Below are 25,346 nucleotides of genomic sequence, written 5' to 3' on the forward strand. Positions count from 1 at the left end.
GATGTAGGCTTTACTTTCAACTGTAATACTTCCATTGACTGTATGGATTAGGTACTAACTTGATAAATGCAAAGTGTTACTTTGTGGCATTAATAGACGATTTCAAGGTAGATTGCTGTGTAAGCTGCCAATAAGACAACAAATAAATGATGGTTATGTTTACACTCAGATAGTGAGCTAAAAATGTCTACAGTAGATCAATCCACAACAAACTCCAGTATTGTGTTGAGGAGATCAAGATGGAGATAGAGACTTGCTAGCATGACTTCTTAAATGTAACAGATGAGTTATGAATGTTGGCAACATCTGCGACAAATAAATCAGAAATCAACCATAAATTATAAAAAATGAACATCCAATAAAATGTGATGCAGGTTCATGGACCTCTGCTATATAAATAACAGTAACAGAATGCTCATTACTTAAGTCTGAAGGTGCTATTCCCTTATCTGCACATGAAACATATTACAGAGCACATTCCACCTCGGTCTGTGAGCCTTGGTATTTCAGCATCATGTCAAAACTTCAACTTAAAACATTATTGAGGTACTGGACACCTTATACACAGCAGCTTGGTTGTTACTGTCTTACGGTAATATTTGCTATTACAGTACAGTGAGACCCATCAGGCCTACTTTGACCTATTAATATTCTATATCTTGGCAGATATTTGATCTCCAAGGGTGAAGATGATATTCCACATTGAGAACCCCTATTCAAATCAGACACCTCTGTCTGATCCAGATTAGTAATATAGCTACTCTATTAAACAGTAATTGAATTCTCTTCTCTTGTTCCATGCAGGGTCTTGTTCCTTCTTTAATTTCTTAATACCTACTGCAGTACAAGTTTCAAACTGTCTATTGTTTTTTTTAATGCACTTTGTAACTAGCCTAGCATTTGATAGTATAGATGGATCACATGCTGACTAACAAAAACACAATCAGTAAAAACTCAATTACAGAAAAAAAAAAAAATTTACAGGAAAAAAAAAAAAATCCACTTTCTTCACTACTTCTTCAAATCAGTAAGTCAGCTACTAAATAATATCATCCAACTTGTCTTAATGACAAGTCATTTGAAGCCAGTGTCTGAAAGTGCTGCTTTACCTGTATATGCCAAGCCTTTATTAGAAGTTGGTAATAGAACTGACCCTGTGCTCAGTCTCAGGTATAGATTTTTTTACTCACAGCTCCACAGCTCTGACATTTGTCATGATTCAAATAATAGTATGCCAATAAGCTATTTGTAGCCTGGGTTAAGTGCCAGATTCAGAAAAATCTATGAATGACTGTACAGGGAATTATTTTAAGGTTTCTCACCAGCTATATCTACATTTACATACCCATTAATGCTTTAATGTTTGGGCAGACATTCAATTGATATTAAACAAAGCAGATATTAAATACTGATGGTACACATTACATTTGTGTTCTCGTTGAATTGCAGCTTTAATAGCTAACTGACAGTTAGAGAGCTGGGAAGGAAGATAGAGACAGCTACAGAGGGTAATGTTGAGCAGAGCCCCTGACGTGAGAATTCCACAAGCCAGGTACATTATCATAGGGTACTTACAAAGCGCTTGGTTTTCAGCCGCTCTTCCTCAGTGGTCACTGTTTCCCGTAGTACAGCCCTGGAAATGCTCTCATTGGCAGCAGCTCGCTCTCGCTCCAGCACTTTACTGATTTCTTCACGAACAAAAGTTTTATCCTGTTCCAGTCTAAGGGGGGGGGGGAAGAAAGTTAAAATCCAAAGTTTTATTAGACAGAGGAAGGCATACCGTATAATTGTGTGTAAGCAGTGCATATCAATATAAATAAATACATACATACAATAAATATTCTGAAAATAATTGGATTTTGAAATCCTAAAGGATGACAGTTTATTTTAAGTCCTCCCACCTCCCCTCTCCTCTCCCCCCCTCTCCCCTCTCCCATACAGTTAACTATAAAAAATTTAAAAAAAAAACATCGCTACAACCTTTCCTGCTTTATAATGATAAGTGACAGCTACAGTCTGAATTACCAAAGCTAATGCATCGCTAACCGCTCTTTTGTATCTACTCAGATGCATTAGGGTGACAAATCGACAGCATGTCATCATCTGCCTTCCACAGCTGCATTTCAAGGCAATAAAGGCATTTTATAAACAAGTTACAATTCCTTTTTGAAAGCAGCATCAATCAGCAATACATCACTTTACAGAAGGCCAATGACATGGGACCTTGAATAATTTCTTAATGGATTGAAGTCTAGTCCCCAAAGCTTGAACCTGCTTCCCAGTATTATCCTGGTTTGTGTTCCTTTGGGAAGAGGGGAGGATGGTAATTGAGGGTAGCTCTTTAATATGAAACATTACGCCACCTTGCAGCTACTGTATGGATTCAGCACAGCATGAAACTTGTAAGCTAAACAAACAAAATTAATAATTCACCTTGGCGTCAATGTGGCTGCACCTCCTGTATAATTTAACACAGGTTTATATCATTATTCACATCATATTTAAACAGTCATCTCCTTAAAACTTTCAATTCTTTCATGACATTGAAGATGTATAAACATGGATTGGTCGCGGAATACTCTTTTAAACAGTAATCAGTGAAGATTTCCAAAGGTTAGACTAGCATGTATTCGAAACCATCTCACTACAGTAATAATGCATCCCACTGGGTTAACATTTACCAGTAGGTTAACTAAAATAGTAATTCCAAGGGGACGTTCAAATTTAGGACTATACTTAAAACACTATAGTAGGTTCTGGAAGTTCAATCTGCATTTAAGCATTAATTAGGAAAATCTTGAGTTGGGTACAGGTTACGCAACAGTGATCAATCACACCCACACACCGCCTTGGAAGTCTGCAATTGTTATCAAAGATAAAAGGGTGACTGGCTAGACACCACCTTCTCCATTACAATAACTTACGTGTTGTTGCCAACCCATTGCCTTGATAGTAATACACAAAGAACGTTGAATGGTACTATTACAAGCCCTAGACCCCATTCACACTACTGGGCTAGCCCAGGGCAGCCCCATATTTAGGTCTGCAACCCCGTTCACATTTGCGTTTTTAAGGCGCCTTTTGTGTGTTCACATATGTGACTGAAAAGCAGGCCTAAAATGAAGCGAACTGCTTTTTTCTCTTTATGGAACGATAGCCTGCATGCTGAATGGGAATAATACAGTAATCCTTTTGTAGCAGATGTTCCTGCAGAGATACACAGGTATACAGAGGTATTTAGAATGCGGGAAACAGTAACTTGCTAGTGTTGACAGGTATAAATATTTATTTTCGTAATGGATACTTCACTCAGATTGCAAATGACTCTCAGGTTGTACAATGACTGACATTCACAAGACAAACTCACGACTGACCACCTAATAGTACTACTGCTCCCTCCTAAGGAAAAAGACACAGCATTAAATAACGTCATTACACATGTTTCTTATCATTTATACGTATTTGTTTAACCCGCATGAATACTGTCTTTGTTTACAAACACGATCGTTAAACTATTCTATCGTTTACTCATTATTATTCTCTAGTCCCTAACCATTACCAGTAAAAACCGTACATTAGCATTACCACTTCTCTTGGAAGATTACCAAACACAGTGATAACAAAACCCTTGTCCCACATGTAAACGGCAACTTCATTAAGGGAATCGAATCTAAATACAGCAATTACGCTGTTGCATATCAAATGCACTTTGCTCAACAACATGCATGATACGTAATAAACCACTGCTCTAGCGTCATTTTTTTGTGATTAAAGTTGTATGATGTAAAAATAATTACCATTCAATATTAATCCACTGCCGTCTTGCCTAGCACAGATTCATATTTCTATTTACCTTTCGTGCACGCGTGGGAGTGTCTACTGAGCTATGTAACCACATTGGTCATGCCATACGAAAAGCTGGCCCTAAATCTGCTTTGCGTTCATACATATGTAAAGGCTGGCCCTGGGCTGCTTTTTCTTTTTTGGAGTGTTTACATATGAGAAAATGCGGCCCCGAGGTGGCCCTGGGCCGCCTCAAATAGCAAGTATGAACGGGGTCCTAGCCTTGCCTGGCTCATTTAAAAGCTGTAGCAATTTTCATCCTAGATTCCAAGACTATTCAATCATTAACCAAGCACAGCTCTCCATGTCTTTCTTGCTTGTTATTAAGTACAGTATTATATCTCAATATGAGCCACATAGTAATTGGAATTTGACAGACTTGCATAACATGCACGAATGTTTTGAACAAAGCAGTTTAAGGGGCCATACAATATTAATGGATGACTAATGTTTCTAAATGCTGGGGTTAAATATTTAATGAGGCAGAGTGCCTCTTGGATGCAATGCCGAGAGTTTAAAATCACAGCTGCAGACATGGGTTTCTGCATGGGGATATATCTTCCACTGAAACCTTTAACCTCAGTACAGATTCACACTATTCAAATAAACCACCAAACAATGTTAAATACATATGTTAAAGGTTTTGGAACACTACTACACAAAATGCCTTAAATCTGCCTTGGATAGGCCAAGTGAGGAGGCAATACAGTCTCTGTGCACAATTTCTTCTAAATAGAGGATTAAATTTGTACTGCTCACAGATTTCAGAAAGATCATTAAATTTTATTTCTACACAAATTGGGTTGTCAAAAATCATTGCTCCGTTGGTCATTGTACAATTGGAGCTGGAGAGGTCATCCTTACATGGGGTTATTTTCCACAGGGACAAATGATCCCCTGTAAAAGGAGAGAAGGGGGCTTCAGGGGCAGAAAATGAATAATCTTAAACTGTCAAATCACAGTGCTGGCCCTTCCTAATCAAGAGCTACAGTACTACTGGAGAGTACTCTATGTGGAGAAACCCAGTCTTTCGTAGCATGATTAAGTATAGCACAGAATGAGGTTCAAAATGCCTTGCAATGGGACGAATAGGGTGGACAGAAAAATATACTGTGGTGGAGGTCGAGGTCGAGAAACACAAACATATATATTTTTTCTGTGGATAAGTATTTAAAACGATGGCATGACATGTCTTTTTCTGAAGACAAAGAATCTGTTTAGAACTACTGCATGTTGTTTTTTGTTTTTTTAAAGTGCTTACTGTCCTTTTTTCTGCAGAGCAAGCTCCCGTGCCAGTTTAATTGTATCTATCTGAAAGGAGCTTGTTCTGCTCTGCTGGCTTGAAGAGCACTCTTCAGCAGATGAACAGCAGCAGTAGTATACAAACTAGAATATATATATATATATATTTTTTTACAAAAATTCTTTCTGAAGCTTTAAATTTTAAATTATGATATTAATGAGCAACCTTCACAGGCCCTCAGCTATAACTGTGCTAAGAAAAAAGTGAATTAAACCTGGTACTTTAAATTGAGAGAAGTTAGAAAGGAAAATACAGTATAACCAAGACAAATGAGTTCTATTACACTGAAGTAGCACTTCAAAAGAGCACGCACTTCTTTCAGGTATTGATTGGGTTTATACAGACAGAACATGGACGGACTCTCATGTCTAGCCTGTAGTCCCTCTTTTACATCATGCATGTTATTGTAGTTTTTTATTTTGAGTATTGTTGGTTAGTTTGTGGTCTAGCTAAATTATGCAGTTTTTTTTTCTTTTTACTAATTTCTGTATTATGCTGAATATCTATCCAATACAAAATGCAACGTAATACCTAATCCATTGCTTTGTATTAGTTTTGTCTCATTTCTTTGAGCATGGCCCTTTATTTTTTGTTTAGGTATAAATTGAACTTTTCTATTCAATACCACATATGAGACAGGTGTGCAGGAAGGTCTACTGAGCCGAGACCAATTCCACAGTACAACTCAACAGAGCAGCGCCACAGAGCTGACCAGAAGCAGATTTTCATCTCAAGTTCATGAGGCATGGCACCATCTGGCTCTGTATGCAGTCGCCTCTACAGTACAAAGATAAATGCTGTCTATTACAAGGAATCTTTTAACGACATTTGCAAAGCTGCGAGTCCCTGTGAAAACGTAACCCCTCTAGCGAGCGGGTAATTGGGTTGTTGATCATCTCCAGAGATGGCCCCCACACTTTCATAGCAATTCATGCCACAGATGGAGCTAGCTGGAGTTACCCCCACTTTCCTTTTAACATCTGAAAGGAGTCTACATTTCTTGTATCAAATAAAAAGAGAGCAAAGGTGCAACTGAGTTCCTACTTTAAAACCTTTTTTTGTTTTGTTAATTGGTGAAATGTACTCTCATCTCCTCACCTTCCATAGCAAAGGATGTATCATGGTATGCATGATAGTCAAAGACCTTTGTACTTGTTACTGACACAAGCTAATTGTAAGGCTGACTAGCTTTATGATTTCCTGACCATTAATTAGACCATCAAATTTCATCAAGATACAGTGTTTGACTCAGCAGCCAGAGTAAAGGCCTGTGAAAGTCAAATAAGATTTACTTACTGTACTTTAAAACAAAAACTACCTCTTTCTCCCTGTTTTTTTTTTTTTTTTTTTTTTTTTTTTTTAAATATAACGTGGTTTAAAAACAAATCTGACTGTAGGCAATTCAGCAGGAAAAAAATCAGCATGAACTATCTACTGGGTAGAATTGGGTAAAACCCTACTTTCAGGGTTTTACCCAATTCCACCACCTTACTCATGGTATCACAGTGTACAAATGAAGTTCCTATGGTTCAGCTGTTCTTAAACCTGGTAAGATTTTGAGGTCCACTGATGCTTGCTGATCATGGCACCACATGCAGTATAAGACTAAAACATTCAGATGGTATATTTAATCAAATATGTAACCAGATGTGGACTGCACTGCCTTAACACATGTGAAAGTCCCTAGTCCTTTTAGCTTTTAAAAATGAAGTCTCCTGGTATTCATGGCATATGCTCACTTTTGCACAACATTATAAGCACAATGAATGACAAAAATATGCCTAAAAAGAGCAATGCTTTCCCTTTTACTTCCATTTTCTTAATATTCCCATCTTAAAAAAAAAAAAAACTTAAATAAAATGACCAGAGATACATAGTGTTGTATATCCCTAGAAAAAAAATACAGCTACCCAGCACTTGAAGACAGTGTAACCTAGTGGGAATAGCCAGACAGGAGGCAAGCTGGATCTCACTTCAGCAACATGTACCACCCTGCATAACCAACTTTTTAAAAGGCTAGAATTAATACATTTTATTTTAAAATGGTCAACTCAAGTTGTATGCTTTCCTCCTTTAAAAAGCATGATAAATGACGGCTGAGGAATCATACTGCAGTAAGAAAAATAAAAAAAAGACGACAAGCTAAGCAGGAGGTAACATTTAGGAAAATATAGGATTTTGTTCTGCCAAGCAAAACACCATGGTCAATAAAGCTCCCTGGGCTCCTCTACACTGTTACCAAGGAGACACTGTAGGCGAGGTGTTCAGTTCTATGGCTTCAAACAATCCTATAAAAATAGATGAACACCCTAAATATTTTATGGGTGACAGAAAATACATTTCTCAATAGTAATTTATTTGGGTTACGGAGGGGTGCCAACACTGGCCAACAAAATTGAATAGACAGTGTGATCAAGCCCACACACTCAATCCAATTTCCCCTATAGTTATTTTTTATATACTGTATAGGCCAACCAGAAAAAAAAAACACCCCACCAGATAACCTGGTTGCAAATCTAGTCCCTCACAATTTAAAAAGGTCTGAATATTCTTTGTTTCCATCAAAAGCCTTAAAAATGCTTAAAGCTTGGTTACTTATGAATTATGCAACTAAAAAGGGAAATCTAATTGTGTATTTACCAATGTGTTTTCATTGGCTTTCCACCTGAGGCTTTCAATTGATCAAATGTTTTCTCCTTTGTATAATTGTGTTTTTTTTATTCCAATAGCATTTTACAAGAAAACCTTAATGTGTGCTTGTGAGCTAACAACCTTGTTAAGCAATATTCTAAAACCCATGTGGCAAATGCACCTATATCTGGTCTTTGCATTTAGGATTTGAACCGTGTCATCATTTTGACTAGGACCAACCCCAAAATAGGAATAATTTGAATAGACCCCCTTTGAATTATATTAATTAATATTTTATATTAAAAAAATAAATAATAAATAAAACGGGGGGGGTTACCTTTAGGTGACAAAGTGTCTGTTAATTTCAAGGTTTACTGGGGAAACAAATTACTCCTTTGCAGTTTTGCCCGGAACACTAAGTAAAAAACAAAGATAATCACAGGTACCATTTTTCAATTTAGATTCATATTTTTTTAATTATTCAAATCCTCTAACCAAAGTATAAGGAAACGTTTTTAGTTTGTATTTGGGCTATGTATAAGAACAATGTATCTTTCAAATGCTATGACTGCATGTCTACTCACATTCACTCTTGTCAAAGGAATTAATTTTATTCCACTAGAGGGGGTTAAAGTGTTTATTGGACATTTTTATTATTATTATTATGAAGATTAAGTGACCTAAATGAAGGAAACCACTGCCTGTCTATTGTAGCACCTTTTGAACTGATCACAGAATCATTCAAGTTCAACAGTTTGTGGATCATGTAGTTCACTTAAAAACCCTTTAAACCTGGTTCAGTAACCGTACTACAGTATCCTGAGGCTTTGGGTAACCAAAGAAATGTTCAGATACTAAACCTAAAATATACCTTAAGGGATAGTAGTACGTGTCAATGTTCTCTTTTTTTATTTGTAAAATTACCACTACTTTTGTACTTTGTTCCAGTGTTAGAATAAATTAATTGCAATTGTCTATAGAAAGTTGAAACTTGCTTGATGGTGTATTATTTGCCTTTTTTTCCAGCTACAGGAGCATGTGGCCATTTTGTACATTTTCTCCAAGGAGACACCATGAAACATATTCCAAGATGTTACACTGCTTGGGTAAATGAGCTCTAATTTAATGGGGTCGAATGATGAATGCACCTGATGTGCTCCACTATCTCTGCAGATGGCCCTTGTTTAATAATGGCTAGATGCAGATGTTCTCAAAATAGTAAAAGATGATTGTATTTTCTTCAGAATGGGTTGGCAGATAAGTCAGTGCACTGCATTATTGCATTGAGTTCATGTATAAAAACTAATACGGTACCTAAAAATGCTAAAATGACAAACCTATTTGAATGCTTTTTAAAATAATAAATTAGCACAAGCCTGTTTAATCCATTCCCTGCATGCGGTATTCAGGAACTTTCTGTTGGCATTCAGTTCTCTTCTCCCCCATGTTGCTTTAAGTAGGCATCCTTTCAGAATGTCTGAAAAGGTTTGCCTTGTGATTTTCAACTTTTCACTTGGATCTTTTTAAAGATGCGCAAATTGGCTTTCAAGAGATAGTTCATTGTGTGGACATTTAGAAATTGTATTTGCTTTTAAACAACTGCACAATTCAGAATGCTGACGGGCAGGACATGTGAATATACAGTCAATTCTTGTTAAAACACACTCAAAATTGGACTAATTTCCTGTTTACTGTTATTTTGGAGTCCTCCCAGGGAACTAAAATGTGAATAAAACTAAAACGTCCTAGTTCACACTGCCGAGTGTAAAGGATATTGGGAAATGTCTTCCATCCACAGTAGAGTCTCTCTGCTATTTTAGTGCTGTTTGGGGACTACAGATGCTACCATGCATTTCGAGTTGCCATAGTGCTCATTCAACATTCCCACAAACACTTTGTCAACCATTCTAAAAAAAATGGGATACACCAATACAGCTTAAGAACAGCAAACTGTGGATTCAATTGAGGATGGCTTGCTATTGTGGTTTAAAAATGGCTGTGATCAGAATGGGACACGCAGGTTTCATGTGCAGCTCATTTGCAATGTATGCTTTTTAAAAAAGTTCACTTACAGCTGTATTTTCAATAAAGGGTACAGTACTTCTAAATGTATAACACTTTATTGTTCTGTAATTTAAATTTGATTTCAGTGTTACTGTAACTTCAATAAAAACTGACAAGGATGCATTTGGTTTTACATTCCTGAAAATACAAATTACTGGTAAGATATTTTTGCTGGTCCCTTGAAATTCTTATTAAGAGTATTAACTGTACATTTAGTTTATAGTTTTTTGTACAAGTTTTAAAACTCAGAAAATAAATCGCATGACCTGGTACCAGATCGCAGAGTCAGATTTACATTCATTTTAGGCAGAAGAGACTTAACCATGCCGGATTCCAAAATGTCAACACTGCCTAGACTCTGGGAAATTGGGATTTGGTTGGGACCCAGAAATGATGCTGAATTATACAGAATGCCATTATGTAGAGGGGCTGGATTAGACAGGTTATCCTGTATAAACTCAGTAACTGCACCCATAAAATACTCAGATTACTTTGAGAATTATTATTAAATATTGACAACTTGTTAACAGCTAAGAAAATTAATCAATCAGTATTCTGTCTGACATGTTTAGCAGTGTTCGTTGTATATAATTCACATGTTGTAATGGAGCAGCTCTATAGACAGAACAAAAACAAAGCAAATCAAAGCAAAAACAAAACAAAAACAAGGCATCCCTGCTAGCAAAATTTAAAGGGTATGTCATATCAGATCAAATAGTTTGTCATATAGAAATGTGCAAAAAGATCTGTATCACAGATATGTCCACAAGTTAAAAATGTGACAGTGAAAAGCTTTTCAAAAAATGAAGGGGTACATTTTTCTTGTACGACACACACGATCAAACTTGACCTAGGGAAATCAAAAAATACATACAGTATGTGTACCAAGTATGAAGCCAATATCTTGAAGAGTTAGGTCTTTATCACTTGGAAAACAAAAAGTCACATGACCCCAATGGCAACCATCACAGGTCCCGGGTCTAAGTGAAGGGTATAAGTAGATTTCCACCCCCCCCCCCCAGGAGTTTTCAAAACACTAAAATGTGAATTTGTCAGCTTAAATGGGATATTAGAAGTAGTAAGTGCGGCTAACTTGTATAAGATCCCCTTACAGGGATGCTTAATTATTCCCCTTTCATCAATAATGCACATAATAACCTATGCTTCAGAATGTCAGCAGGCATACATTGAGATGAGGGGTTGTTAATAGATCCCTAACTTCTCTATGGACATATTTCTAATGCATAAGGAGTAGCCTAGTTGTTGCAGTCACATAAAAAAAGCTGAAAAATGTCATCCTTACACAAACAGCCCCTCTATTATACCAGATTGATTAAGTATGTACTCACTTTTTATACAGGTCAGTGTCTCTCTTTGCTCGCTCAATTTCCAGTTCTTCAGAAATTCTCTTTCTCAGTTGTTCTTCTTTAACTACATAAAAACAAAAATGATGTATGCTAGTTTACAGTACATACAATACAAAATACAATACAATCAGCCATTCTGGCTTGGAAGCCTATTGTTAGGATTTTTATTATTACATCAACTTCAAACTGCTCCTGTTTGCACGCGGTGTAACCAATCAACATGAAACTTTGTAGGTATCATCCCGTGTAGATGCAAAACAAAATTACACTCCTGCATCAACCAAGATGACGGCCCGACGCATTTTTTGGAAAAACCTTTCAAAATCATCTTCTTGGGAACCGGTGAACCGATTGATCTCAAACTTTGCATATGTCATTAGCAACCATACCCGCTTCAAGTTTGCAAAGCAGAAGTTGCTGCAATAAATTTTGCTATCAAAATGGCTGCCACAAATTTTACCGAAACGCGTCCCTACGAGCAAACTGCGTTTATTTGAAAGCCGCTTGACCAACAAACTCCATACTTGGTAGGTATCGTCCTGGTGACAATGGAATACAAATGTGTCAAAATTGCGTTGTTTTGTTAAACAAGATGGCTGCCGGACCTACATTTTCAAATTAAATTTGAAACTGCTTCAGTTTAAAAACGGTTTACTTGATAAACTCCAAACCTGAAATCATCATGCCTGTGGTCTGTACAATTAACTTTTTTCAAAAATGGTGTTTGTGCGTGAACCAAGATGGCCGTCCGACGCATTTTTTGGAAAAAAACTTTCAAAATCTTCTGGAGAACTGGTGAAGGTTACTGATTTCAAACTTGTCAAATATCAAGAACTAAAACCGCTTCTTACAGTAATTGCTTAAGTGTTTGGTACTGGGGCTTGCAAAGACGACAATTATACTAAGAAACAGCACCAACAGCAAATACTTCAATGAGATGCTCTATATTCATGTGTTCTTCATATTATGTAAATTGTTCAAGTCACACCTGTTGTTCAATAAGGTTAAACACTGCTAAAGAGCATAACAAGTCCACAAAGCTTCTAACAGTATGCATTACAAGATACAGTACCTGGAAGAGGTGCCCTGCTATTAAACATTTGTCTCAATTAATGTAAATTCAAAATACAGTACAGTTCAATTCTTGAAGCAAAATTGTTTAGTGTGAAAAGTGAGTAATGAAAGAAGAATCTGCAAGACCTTTTTTAGATGGTAGATTACACTTTAAACATATTAGAGTAGCGAATAGCACTTTATTCCCGTGGTTGTTCGACATTTTGTAACGTTTATTAGGCTAATGTTAGTACTATATACCTAAATTACCTAGATGCTTTCTACTCTGCTGGAAGCAAGCATGAGAAAAGCCAATACATTTGGAAATAATACACCAACACACATGGATATGCCAGGAAGAAAACTTAAAAAAAATATACACTTTAATCTAAAAATGTAAAATGGTAAGAAATGTTTAAACTTCTGGAGTTCTGCCACAGGTCATTCTGATTTATGAAATCATTCTCATAGCATGAATAATTTATGCCCCATTTATTTTTCAGACAGAAACCACATAGACTGATTGTTTTTGTGAAATTGTCAAAGCAGGGGTGTTGGTATACAGAATCCGATGTGCAGTTAGTGATGCAGTACATAGGGAATGCACAGCAGGCAAATGTAATGTAATACACTGTGGAACTGAATCACAGTCAAATAATAATTGCAATGGCTTTCTTCTAATTTTCTTATTTTTTATTTTTTTTTAAAAACCACTAACAAATTACTAGAATGGTTCAGATCTAATTTCATTCCAATTGGGACAAATCACAGTTCTATATCCATAACTCAGCAAGTGTAATAAAACAGTTGCAGGTGTGGATTGCATAGTTACAACCTATAAACAGTAGATTAAATTATACGTTATCTAAACTGATGCAGACTAAATCTATATATATATATATATATATATATATATATAAAAATACAGGTACTTGTGAGCATACAAATCTGCCATCACGTGAAAGTCTTGCTGCACGAGGACACACCATATCACTAATGTTATGGCTAACTAGGCATGCAAGGCTTTCTGGTTGTGTTACACTGCCAGAGTTTAGGCAGTGTAGACAGTTTGTTTTGCTACAAAAACAGTAACTGGCATCAGCTTGCTGTCTGTAGTGTGAATGTACGATTTAATGTAATGTTTATGCAGATTTTACACAGACCAATTTAAACACATGCCTAATACAAGCAGATCGCTTACTATGTCTGTCACACTGACAGCATTAATTAGAACGAGTTCTTGATTTTTTTTAATTAAAGGTTAGCGTACTTTACCTCAGCACCTACAGTAACACACTATGAACAAAGCTCTGAATATATATATAATTTGCTGCAGGCAAAACAATGCACTATAAATCATTTTTAGTTTAAAATAAAGTGCTCTTGGGAATATCTGAAGCTCTGATGTTTGTTCATATTACGCACATTGACAAACCCTACGCACCACCACTATTTTCGCGTCTCCTCTCCCCTCCTCCCCAGTGTTGGTGGTTTAAATGTAATCAAGAAATCTCATTTTTTTAAAATGACAAGGTTTCAAGAACATATTGGATGTGGCATTTCATACATTTACAATTGAAGCTTTAGAAGTCTTTAAAAATAAAAATGTCCATTTTAAGTGTGGTGATTGACACGGTCAGATTTGACAGTATCCAACCTCTACTGCAGGAAGTCATATTAAATATTGCTTTAAAAAAATATATATTTTTCACACTTAGCTTGACAAGATATAGATTTTCATATTCTCCCAGTCAGTAAAAAAAAATTAAAAATAAAAATAAAGTGTTATCAGACACAGTATGTCACACTCCCTTCATTAGGTTAAACGTTTTACAAAATACAAAATGTAAGGAAAAATAGCTACATGGGAGGATTATGAAAAATATTTACAGAAAGAGGCCAACAAAAGTTCATGGGTTCATAAATGTCATGCCATGGTATGTTACGATTAATATGCTGTAGAACACAATTACTTTTTGCTGGAGTGCAATTAATGACATTGATTTGTAAATGTTCAAGCTAGGCATTTTAAAAATAAATAAATAAATAAATAAATAAATTACATCAACTCACAAATCAAATACTTTCCCCCCCCCCTCATTTTGCAACAACAAAACACTCTACTGAAGATAAATCTGTGCCTATGTACATGTTGTACATAGTACAAGTAGATTGTGTCGATGTTTTATTGTTCACCGAAATGTATGAACAAAAACAATTCATACAATATTTCAATTGTAAATTAAAAGTTGGGATTCTGTGCAGTGACTCACTAAACTTCAACCTGTAAATCTCCTCTAAAGCTATTGAACGGATATTCATGCTTGCTGTTATTTAATATGCAGCCTCATGTACAACAGGTCACAGGTTAAAGTGAAGCGTTTTCATTACAGGAAGCATAGGTAGTCTGCATCTCAAACAGTTTGATGGGTCGGCTTAATTATTATACAAAAAGATCCTTCAATTATCAACAGGATACTTACACATGACTAAATATTGAATAGGTAAGTACAATTTAGAAATACCGTCATGACTTCGGACATTAGCCAATTTTGATTTTTAATTGGAATTGGAATTATTGGAATCATTGGAATCATCTGCAGTTTCCATGTTTCCACAAATAAAGAAAAAAATTATCTGGAATATTTGCAAAAATAATGAAAACACATGTTTAAAATCTCCTGAAGCAAATATAAAAAGTTCAATTTCATAAATCTGAGTAGTTAGAAGTAATGCATACAACTGTACTTCTACCCCTGTGCAGAGAGAGAAGTTGAATTCTATTAAAAGGAAAAGGTTAATACTGGTTGGCAATTTAGTTAAAGTAAAGCTGCAGTTTCCTCTTCACTTTCCCCTTTGATGCTAAGATGCTGCAGTAGATAACAGTATTTCACTGGGAGCTGATGCCACATAAATCAAACAGTAGACAATAAGAGCAATGAAATGGATTCCAGGTAGTGGCTCCATGAATCTTTTAAGGCACAACGAAATTTGATAAAATGAATTAAAGATAACTGTTGATAACAAAACAGAATACAACAGGTGGCACATTTGATTTCTCATTGTAATACAGGTCAATCCAATTTCTTTCTTTTGTGCACCAAGACATTTCTTGCGCCAACTCATTAGCAGCTCAAAATACTGCAAAATCTTTTTTTTTTTTTTTTTTTTTTTTATCAAAGGCAGACAGTTTCCAAGAAATTGCCCTTCTCATGAGAAGCAAGTGTTGAAGAAACTTGTCTTAACCACCAATAGCTCTGCGAGAGGCACAGAATTCAAAAGATATCAAAAGCAGTTTACACTCCTGGACTATTACTGTAATTATTTCAGTTGCTTAATACCAACTAAAAATAATACTAAAAATAATAAAAAATTACAAAGCTATTTATAAAATAAACATATTTGGCAGATTTGTGTACCGAACAGGGATTAAAATAAGACTCCCATTGCATAGCAGTTTGATCCATTCCTAGTTTTACTATGAGGTTAATGAGACACACCTGAGCTTGGTTACCTACACTGTGGTTAATCAAGCTCCCAATAAAACCTGGACTGGGTAAAACTGCTATGTAATAGGAGTCTTATTTCCATCCCTGGTACTAAGAAATATAAAATATGCTAGGGTAGTATAGGCCTATTAAAACAGGTTTACACTTGAATATCACTGTAATAATTTAAGTTTTGTTATAACAATGGGAGTGTTTGTCAACAAATACAAAGTATCCCCAGAAGCATAATCTAAGATCAGATAAAAGGGTTTGTACAGATGACATAAAATGAAAATGTATTATTGATATAGCCAGAGGTTAAAAACAATGTGGGACTGATAGAGTTAACGTCCATAGAATACAAGTGTGTACAGGTGGCAAAGCATGTGGTTTTGTAACACTGATATGGCCAGGGTTTAATGCATGGCAGCGAAAGGATTAACTTTTACTGGACAACACTAATTTAATTTAAGAATATCAAAGAATACAGCTGTGTACCAAACATTACAGCGGTAACTGTGTACTGCCTCTAAGCAGCTGTACTGTAACTTAGTCACAGCCACTACAGTACCGCAAATGGTTTGAGGAAAAAAGGAAAAGGTTATTTTTATTTTACGACACCCTCGGTTGAACCTGACACTGGATGGAAAAAATCAGAATACACTAGTGTGCCATGTATGAAGCCAGTATCTCGACGTGGTATATCATCCTGAAACCCCAAATTCACAAGCTATAGAGATGCTTAATTTTAAAGACCATTAAAAAAAAAAAAAAAACACCATGTACTTAGCACGGAATGAGTACTCTAGGATATAGTTACAGTTACATAGATACCACTAGTTTATTACACAAGTTCACTAGTACGTGGGTCTGCTATTTTGACTGTAGTTATTTCGCCTGCAGTGGACAGACTCTGCAGGAGCGATTCTTATTCAGCTACTTCATTTTGCCAGTGTGCCCTGAAACGGTTTCTTTCATCAGTTGCAGAATTTTAGTTTTTGTTTTTTGTTCAACAGCAACCATAACCTCATTATGCAGAAAACCTGTTCCTAGAAAATTAAAACCATCAGAATAGAAATGTAAACACACACACACGTCAGCAAGCTAAAAATGCAGAGAACAATAACGTCCGAGTCACATCACAGATGTAACTTAACACAATACAGACAAACAAAAAGGACAAGTAACAGGCCTGCAAAGTGAAAATACTGGCATTTTTGAAAAATACAAACAGAAAAGCGGTCCTGAATAAACGAGCCACTAAATCAAGCACAAGGAAGTACGCAGAAGAATGAAAGTTTAATGAAGGAAAATGTCCTTCTTCAGAGCATCAATGAAAAAATGGTTTACATGAACTTTGTTCAGGATAGCTTTGCATTTATTTTTCCATATTTTAAAAAGACAAAAATACTGAAGATCCTGTAATACTTTAGTATTATTATACTTGCACACCATATGGTTCTGGAAAGCAGATCACTTTACATGCTTAATCAAGAAACATCTGTGCCTGAGGCACTATACAAATTGTATGAATGACATGCTGGGAATTAAATTAATCCAAAATTCTTCTTTTGACAGTGGGCTCAAAACAGCAGCCTAAGTTTTGAAGAAACATTTTCAAGCGCTGCGCACTGCCTACATATCTTTAGAGCGAGTTGAAGGTAAAGAATGTTTCTTATTTCATTATTAAAAGAAACTAAATCCAGTCATTTTATACACATTCTCTTGTGTTGATTGGTTACGGGTAATTTAATAATATACTGGTAATGAAGAGCCAAGGGTTATTTCTATGTAGGAGACCATAACAGTTTAAAAAAAGATAGCAACTACAATCTCTGAATTACTTTCCTCCCCTCTTAAAATCTAATGAAAACTAGATGGAAAGATAATGGCCCCAAGCAACACTACAATTACATGCATAATCAGAACTTACATTAACCTTGGCAACCAGCGTGCAGAAAATCTGAATTATTTTTATAATGTTAACATTTTAAGGCACGCCCTAGAAAATCCTTCAGTAACCCAATTTATATATGTAAAAAAGTAGCAACATGATAATTTTTCTCAAAACTAGTCAATATCCAATTCGACTCTTTCCTGTGTTGACGACCCACAGCCATTAGAGTCCCCCATGCATTTCTTTTGACAATAAAACTTAAAAGCAGCTAACGGTGCCAATTCAATTTGTATTACAGTGAAACTGATACAACGTACTGTCTTGGGACCGTAAAAACAGTATGTTATAAGCAAGGTATGCAATGACCAGATACATGCACATACCTGCCAAATCAGCACAAAAATCAAAACCTAGTACAGTACTAATTGATTAATGTACATACAATGTATGTAGTATAAAGGTTTATTACAGAAGAAACAATATAACATGTAACTAGGACTGTACAGTACTATACAGTATGTAACATTCTGTATTTTATTTAATACAGTAATTCTATGTTGCCTTGGATAAAGATGGTCAGCTAAATTAATTATAAAAAAATATCACCATATGTACTGAATACTGTAATTAGTAAAATAATCAAATTAATAAAAAACAGTACAGTAACAATAAATTATAGAAATAATAAAACTGATAATAATAATACACAAGTCAATAAACATAACCATACAAACTGTCAGTTCAGGTACAGCACAGTAATCATTGCCTGTACGCTATTTTAAGACGACTTTTAAGCCCTGGCCATGAGTTAAGGGTTCAAAACCTGTTTAACAGTGCTTAAATCAATTTGCATCCACACTAAACACGGTTCATAATGGAGTTCAACAACCGAGTTTGAAACTAACTCAAGAGGTAGTCTCGAACGGCATAAATGGGTTAGATAAACTGGCTTAACTGTAATCTGGAAGTGAACTGTGTTCGAGTCTGGTTACACAGTATCCTCCGATATCTCCTAGTGCTTTGTGGTAGTACGTTGCCATAATCCCCCTGGTTACAGGAGACGAGAATAAAGAAAAGACAAACCTGAATAAAAATACAGGAGGATTTATTCTTGTCATATTCCATTGGTACAGTCAGTCAGATATGCTAATGTACTGTAGTACACAAAACTTAGTGTCCAAAACACTTTTTAAATTCTTAGATCACATCATATATTAGCAAGTTAAAGGTCTTAATTTCAACTTTATATATATATATATATATATATATATATATATATATATATAGACACACACACATATGTTAAAAGACCAGACCAACATGGTGGAACTGTTAAAAGTTGATGCCTACTATTAGAAGGTGAAGCTTATCGAGGGCTACAGTGATTTGCAATTGATTACATCCCAAAACCTTAGTTACTAGAGATGGAAATGTAAAAGCATTTTTAAAAACTCTGCACTTGATCCAAGATAACATATCAAGACTCAAACCTTTTGCTAAGTAAACAGTCACCTTCTGTGATTCAGCCTCAAGAAAACTACATGTCAAGAAAATTTTATTTCAGTTTGCCATTTAGGTGGGTTCCACTGTTTTGCATTTCTGACTTTTCAGATAATGAATCTAGAAAAGCACAGTGGAAGGTTTGTAAAAGCACTATAAGACACTCAGCATGCCTGGGTTGACAGTTGATTGAGTGCTTCTGTGACACCTGCTTAAGGCAGCAGCTGCAGGTGTGAGATAATAAACCTTGTCTCTTCCTTTTGTGCTGATGTGATGGAAAGCAGATCTGGACCACTAAATCTTCTTTAGTACATTAAATTATACTGCAAAAAGGAGGGTTGTCAGTGAATAACAATCACCTCTAATGTGAACCTCATTAGCAATAAGTATTTCTTATTAATGCAGTACTGTCTTGTTACTAAGGGGAGATGAAAGAGAAGGACTAAGAACCCTTGAAGTACAATGTCATCTTTTGATGTTGAAACAAAAGTGGTCTCTGTATTAAGTCACAGCACTCTGGATGATTAGCAGCACCCTGTTGAAAGGATTTGTAATAAATTAAATATTTCAAATAATATAATTTCTCCAATATAATTACAGTACATCATTCCAAATAGTTATGCATACCACAAATAAACCACAAGTAAGAACAATTTATTAAATTAAATAGCCTTTATCTTTTAAGTACCATCATGTACAATTTGCCTTTATACATCAAACTATGTGAACTTAATGTTACAAAGTTTTGAAAGAAATTAAAACAGAAAAAACTGTCTAAAAATGCCAGTAGTGTTTTAACAGTACAATACTGACAGTGACACCAAGCTTAACCAATAACATGGAAAAGAAGCCATTTAAAAAAAAAAAAAAAAAAAAATCATAATTTGGCAAAGTATCAGTACTTTAAAAGGAAATACATTCATTCCATAAATCCTATATGTTGTGTATTGCCCATGTTATTATACCAAAATTGTTCACCGTTTTCATGCCTTACTTTCAGGTAGTCTTGCACTTCCTAGAGCGTGAAATTGTCCCCAACCTCTTTCCTGTCATTAATTAACAAGCTGCTTCCCCCAATGACTCGCATGCTTGGCAGCTGGTAGCATGCACATATACTGTAGCAAATGGATTCAAGACATATTAATTTGAGCTGTGCAGTGTTAAAATGACCCACGGTGTCCTGATTCGTCCCATAATGAAATCTACTATATGCAGCGAATGGAAGTACGACTGGAAATATTTATGGAACTACTTAATTAGCTAGAGCCCCTTTACAATTATTTGTTTGTATTTATGATCATATAAATCTGAATATAAAACAAAACTAACACAACACAATTGAAGTCACACTGGTGTAAAAGAAAAAAGAATAAGCTCAACCCTGGCTAGAGATGAGTTTTCATTAAATACAAACAGCTTTACCTTTAGTCAATAAAATGCTTGAAGTAGCTTTATTTTCAATAGTTTGCTCTTGGGGTTCTCTCCATTGATTTATTGATGCAAGCCATTAAAGCTCTTGTAATCCAGCAATTCTGTGAATCCACCTTTTCAACACAGTAACACAAATATTCTCCAAAGAGATTTTTTTTTTCAGAATTAGCTTACCAACACGAAAAAGGGGAAAGGAAAAAAGCATTTAGCCAGTGAAAAAATAAATAAATTAAAAGAATAGTGCATGCACTTAGTTGTTGCTAGTATGACTCTTTCCAAATGTGGTTGCTCGTAACAGTAGCAATTGGTTTTTCCATTTCCAAAAGAAACGGTGCACACTTACAGTAGTACTTGCTTTGTGAACATGACGAATATACAGTATTTTGCCGATATATCTTTTTTCAATGAACTAAAACATCAGTAAGTAAGCACAGATGGAAAATATTTGGGTGAAACCAAATTACAGAAAATTTTCATTACAGAAATGAATTTAGACCAAGAAGAAATGTTGTATACCAGGATGTTTCTAGCAGAGTTACAATACATTAAGAGCAACTTATCACAAAATGATTCAACCTCACTCCTCATTAGATTGAAAACACTACACAACCTGTAGTACCACTTCGATTAATATCCATGTAAACTGCATGGGTGCATGCATGGTGGAGGGCAGAGATGAGCTAGAAGGCAAAATATCATTGTGACCTGAAGCAGAGAGTTCATCAATAATAGGTGCATTCATTCAATTTGAATAGGATGTAATACATCCTATTTTAGAATTGTTTTTCTAAGTATATCCCATGTTTAATCATGTGAAATGTTTTTTTTTCAGTTTTCTTTTCTGATTTGCAATATCCTGAGTAACACAATGTGCTGTATAGCAAAGGCCCACTCTATCATTTCCCCAATCCTACCTATGTAATCCTCCTCTTGCTTCAGAATATCCATTGCAGAGCAAGTCTGTGGAGAAATAGCTTATACAGTACTTTATTACATGACTAGGACAAGCTAATTCTTACAGCGGATTAGTGTTCTGATCAGTAGCAAGGGAACTGTTTCTGATCCACTGATCCTGGCAATGTTAGTATCATTTTGAAGCCACACTGTCCTTATTGTTTTGAAGCTGTTCTTCAAGAAAACATAGATCATGAAATTTCTAATGTAGGCCAAGTCAAGCATACCTATAGGTGCCACAAAACATACAGTAAGTTTGCTACACCCAATAAAATTTAACTGCTAACCATCTTCTGTAATGGTTTGAAATCAGACCTCTACTTTCCTTTATTACTTTTCACATTAATATGACAAGTGCATATGTAAAACAAAAAAAGGTGTGCCATATTTGGCTACAAGTTTACAACGTGCTGCAAAAAGGTAGAATATATGAGCTAGTATAGGGAAGTGGCATGCCATGTGATAGGGAAAGTATTTAAGCTTGTGTAAGGTTGAGAGAATGAAATGTAACAGCTGCTACAGCATGCTGGAAACTTCAATCAAAGCTTTAAATTGGAAAAATTATTCTTGGATTTATACTGCTCGAGAGAATTGACAGCTGCTTGTTTTACCTGCAGGAGAAACTGAAGATTCCGGAGTTAGTGGAGGTGGTCTGGTTGGACTTGGAGCAGGCTCCCTCATGCGATTGATAACATTTTCTGAGAGCTGTGGAATAAAAAGTACACAAAAGTTCAGGCAAATTCATCACAGCTTGGATAGCACCAGTTCGCGTCTGGGCTGTGCAAAGAGGCCGAACTTCGCTGGGGACTCTGAAGGGGGCATCACATTGGCTCTGACGCTCCCAGCGTGGGGGATGGGAAAGTGGCAGGGATTGCTTCTCCTCATTGCGCAACAGCAAACCCTACTGGCCAGACACCGAGCACATTCAGAGTGGATAAAAAGCAGGGCTAATCTCTGTTCTCCGGGATCGGTAGCCTGCCCACCTCTGCTCTGTATTGCTCGGAGTGAAAACAATTCTGGCTTGTGTGATTGTAGGACGCTCACATGCCCTCAGAACGTCTGTGTTGTGTGGGGACTCGCTACGGTGACGAGAAGAAACATAACTAGACATTTCAAATTGTGAGGGAAAAAAATAAATAATAATAATTGGTCACTCTAAAATGTATTTTTTTAAAAAAATGCATTTATCCATCTACTGCAGGGCCATTTCATGAAAAAAAGAAATATTTACACCAAACTTACAGTAGGGTTATACAGACGGATAGATGGATGTATGGACTGACAGACATACCCATACAGTCAGCGCTCCAGATAAGGTTTTGGGTCTGGGAGTCACTTACCCTCTAACTTTAACACAGAGAGTAACATTTATTATTTTCAGGGGGTAAAATGCAACATTATCTTGAAATCATGAGTAATCTTGATAAATACTGTATAATATTTAATGGTAATGGGGTAGGCATTAAAAAAAGATCCTTTCATTTTAACTGGAATGTTACTTTGAACTACTGTACAACCACGCGTGTGTTCTAAAGTTCTTATCGGCTCAGCTAATTTTCTACGAGATATCACAGTGACTCCAAATTAATTGCGTTACTTATATTTTAACATTAAATTCTTAAACTCTGTGAACATGTTAAAACTTCAATATAAAGCCATACAGATAAATAAAATAAGGAAAAGCATTAATAAAATATAAAAGTTTGTTTAATATTAGGCACGTTTTCTTTTTAGTGATTGCCTCTGACCGTGGTTCCAGTTGGATTTGTAGCTGGACTGGGGTGTTTACGCTTCAACCTGTGTAGCTTTGAATTTTTCTTATTCTTACTGCGATTGGCTGCAAAGACAACAGGGCTAGCCAGGGATTGGATAATGTTTGTTGGGTGGGTTTTTCTTGTGTACAGTTTCCTAGTAACGGAAGACATTGTATTCTGGGAGATATAGTTGTTAGTGGAAGTTTCAGGGGAGACAGACAAGTTGTGCAGCAAAATTGCCATGTGTATTTTTACAAATTAAATAAAAATGTGTGTGCATTTCTTATTTTTTAATGTGTAAAAACAGCAAGTATGCAGTTTATCTGGACCTCTGCATACAATATATCCCCAAAATCTAATACTCTCAGTTAGTAGCAAGTTCTGTCACAATTAGGCAAGTGGTTTTCCAGAGAACAGAAAAATGTAAAATGTGGACACACGTACATATCTGTGCACATATGACCACCTCAACTGTATCCCTGTAGCCTAGAATTTCATCCTCTGTGGGCAATAATAAACATTGTGCTATTTACATGGAGTGTCACCTAAATATTATTCAGAATTTTTAGGGGTAACTTTTACATTTTACAAATTTTGGAACCCTGAAGCAATTTCCAATAGCGACACCTAACACAGGTCTCTATCACAGTTTTGAATTAAGGTTGAGTCACCCATCAACCAACTTTACCTCTCAATGACTTTTTTTTTTTTTGCCCTGGAACAATCCTATGCTGCAAAGGTGGCACAGTTTTAATATTCAATACGTTTTCAGTGATTCTCATGGGATGACCCTGCAGGAGTGCCACACACCCCATCTCTGGTATGGCCTTTTTATCTCTGGTAATCTTAATCTTCTGTAATCCCATATGTCTAGTTTTGAAAAAATATCTTGGATATGAAAGTTTTAAAATCATGGCAGTGATCACATTTTCAATATTCAATACAACAATGGTGCAACACACACTATTCACAAACTTTATATACAGTAACACCGACAGTCTTGACCTTTAGTCGACAACAGAGAACAAATAACAAATAACCTACATTTTGTTATGAAAAGCAACAATTTAACAATTTCCAAAACTCTACAGTGTCGTTCTAGGAGTTATAATAAACAGAAAAAATGGCCTCCTCTCGTTTGTAAACTTTCTTATGTTCTTAAAAAAAAAATTCTGGATTATATTAACCCATTTTTTGTTTTGTATTTGTTTTAAATGGGATTGATACGGTGATGTCATGTGTAGGGGAAGTGTGTGCATGAAGTACTTGTCTTGACTCCATGACTGCTCTATATAGCTTCTTAAACTTTGTGCTGTTATTAATCTGAACAAAAACAGTCAAATGATACAGCACACAAATAATATCATAAATGAAAATTAAGATCCTGGGCTAGAATTTAACTTACTACCAAATATGTTGCAAAGGGTGCGATAGGTACATTAATCCATGTTCTAAATTAGTATAAAATAAATTAAAAGTACTACTGACCCAACTTTTATCTTATCCACTCACCCTAATGCCCTTCACCACTGTTATGTTGTCATTCTCGTCCGCTTCAAAAGAGACCCGCCGAGTGCTACTGTTGCCTCCCATATCTGGCAGCAAGCAGCACCTGGTATTCTATCTGCTTATCAAACCGCTACTATTAATCCCATTTAAATCGAAAAGATTTCTAATTCTATTTAAATACTTCCCATCTCCACAAGGCCGCACGACACAGATCAAGACACACTGCAGGATATCTCAGCGATTGCCCTTGACACACCTACTGCCTATAACAAGCGTTTTGATTGGATCATGGTAGCCCCTCTTATTTAAAGTTATTTTCTACTGGCTGGCGATTACTATGGAAACTGTGAGACAAATTATATTTGAAGAGAAGTTTTGGTACTCAGCAGCACGCAGCTTTAGTAGTTTTTGTTGCCGTGTGCGTATTTCAGGAAAAGTTGTTGTTTTGGGTGCTCATTGGGTGTCTGTCTGCCAAGCTTCACGCTATACCTGGTGAACACGATAGCTGCCTTGATTTTTTACCAATCTTCATTGTATCATATACATGCGTAG

The 25,346-nt window shown here is 35.8% G+C and overlaps 1 protein-coding gene across 1 annotated transcript in view; it reads right to left on the reverse strand.

Annotated features, from left to right (window-relative positions):
* The window catches only part of LOC117414890 (MICOS complex subunit MIC19-like), a 66,149-nt gene extending 41,080 nt beyond the window's left edge, over nt 1–25,069 (reverse strand). The window contains exons 1-4 of the mRNA XM_034024731.3: nt 24,798–25,069; nt 22,143–22,236; nt 11,191–11,272; nt 1,576–1,720 (exon numbers count right to left, since the gene is read on the reverse strand). Of these exons, the coding sequence (XP_033880622.1) occupies nt 1,576–1,720; nt 11,191–11,272; nt 22,143–22,236; nt 24,798–24,878 (402 nt within the window). The 5' untranslated portion in view covers nt 24,879–25,069. The remainder of the gene's footprint in view (nt 1–1,575; nt 1,721–11,190; nt 11,273–22,142; nt 22,237–24,797) is intronic.
* Nucleotides 25,070–25,346: the final 277 nt, after the last annotated feature.

The sequence above is a fragment of the Acipenser ruthenus genome, chromosome 7 (genome assembly GCF_902713425.1).
Source record: "Acipenser ruthenus chromosome 7, fAciRut3.2 maternal haplotype, whole genome shotgun sequence".
NCBI classification, from domain to species: Eukaryota; Metazoa; Chordata; class Actinopteri; order Acipenseriformes; family Acipenseridae; genus Acipenser; species Acipenser ruthenus.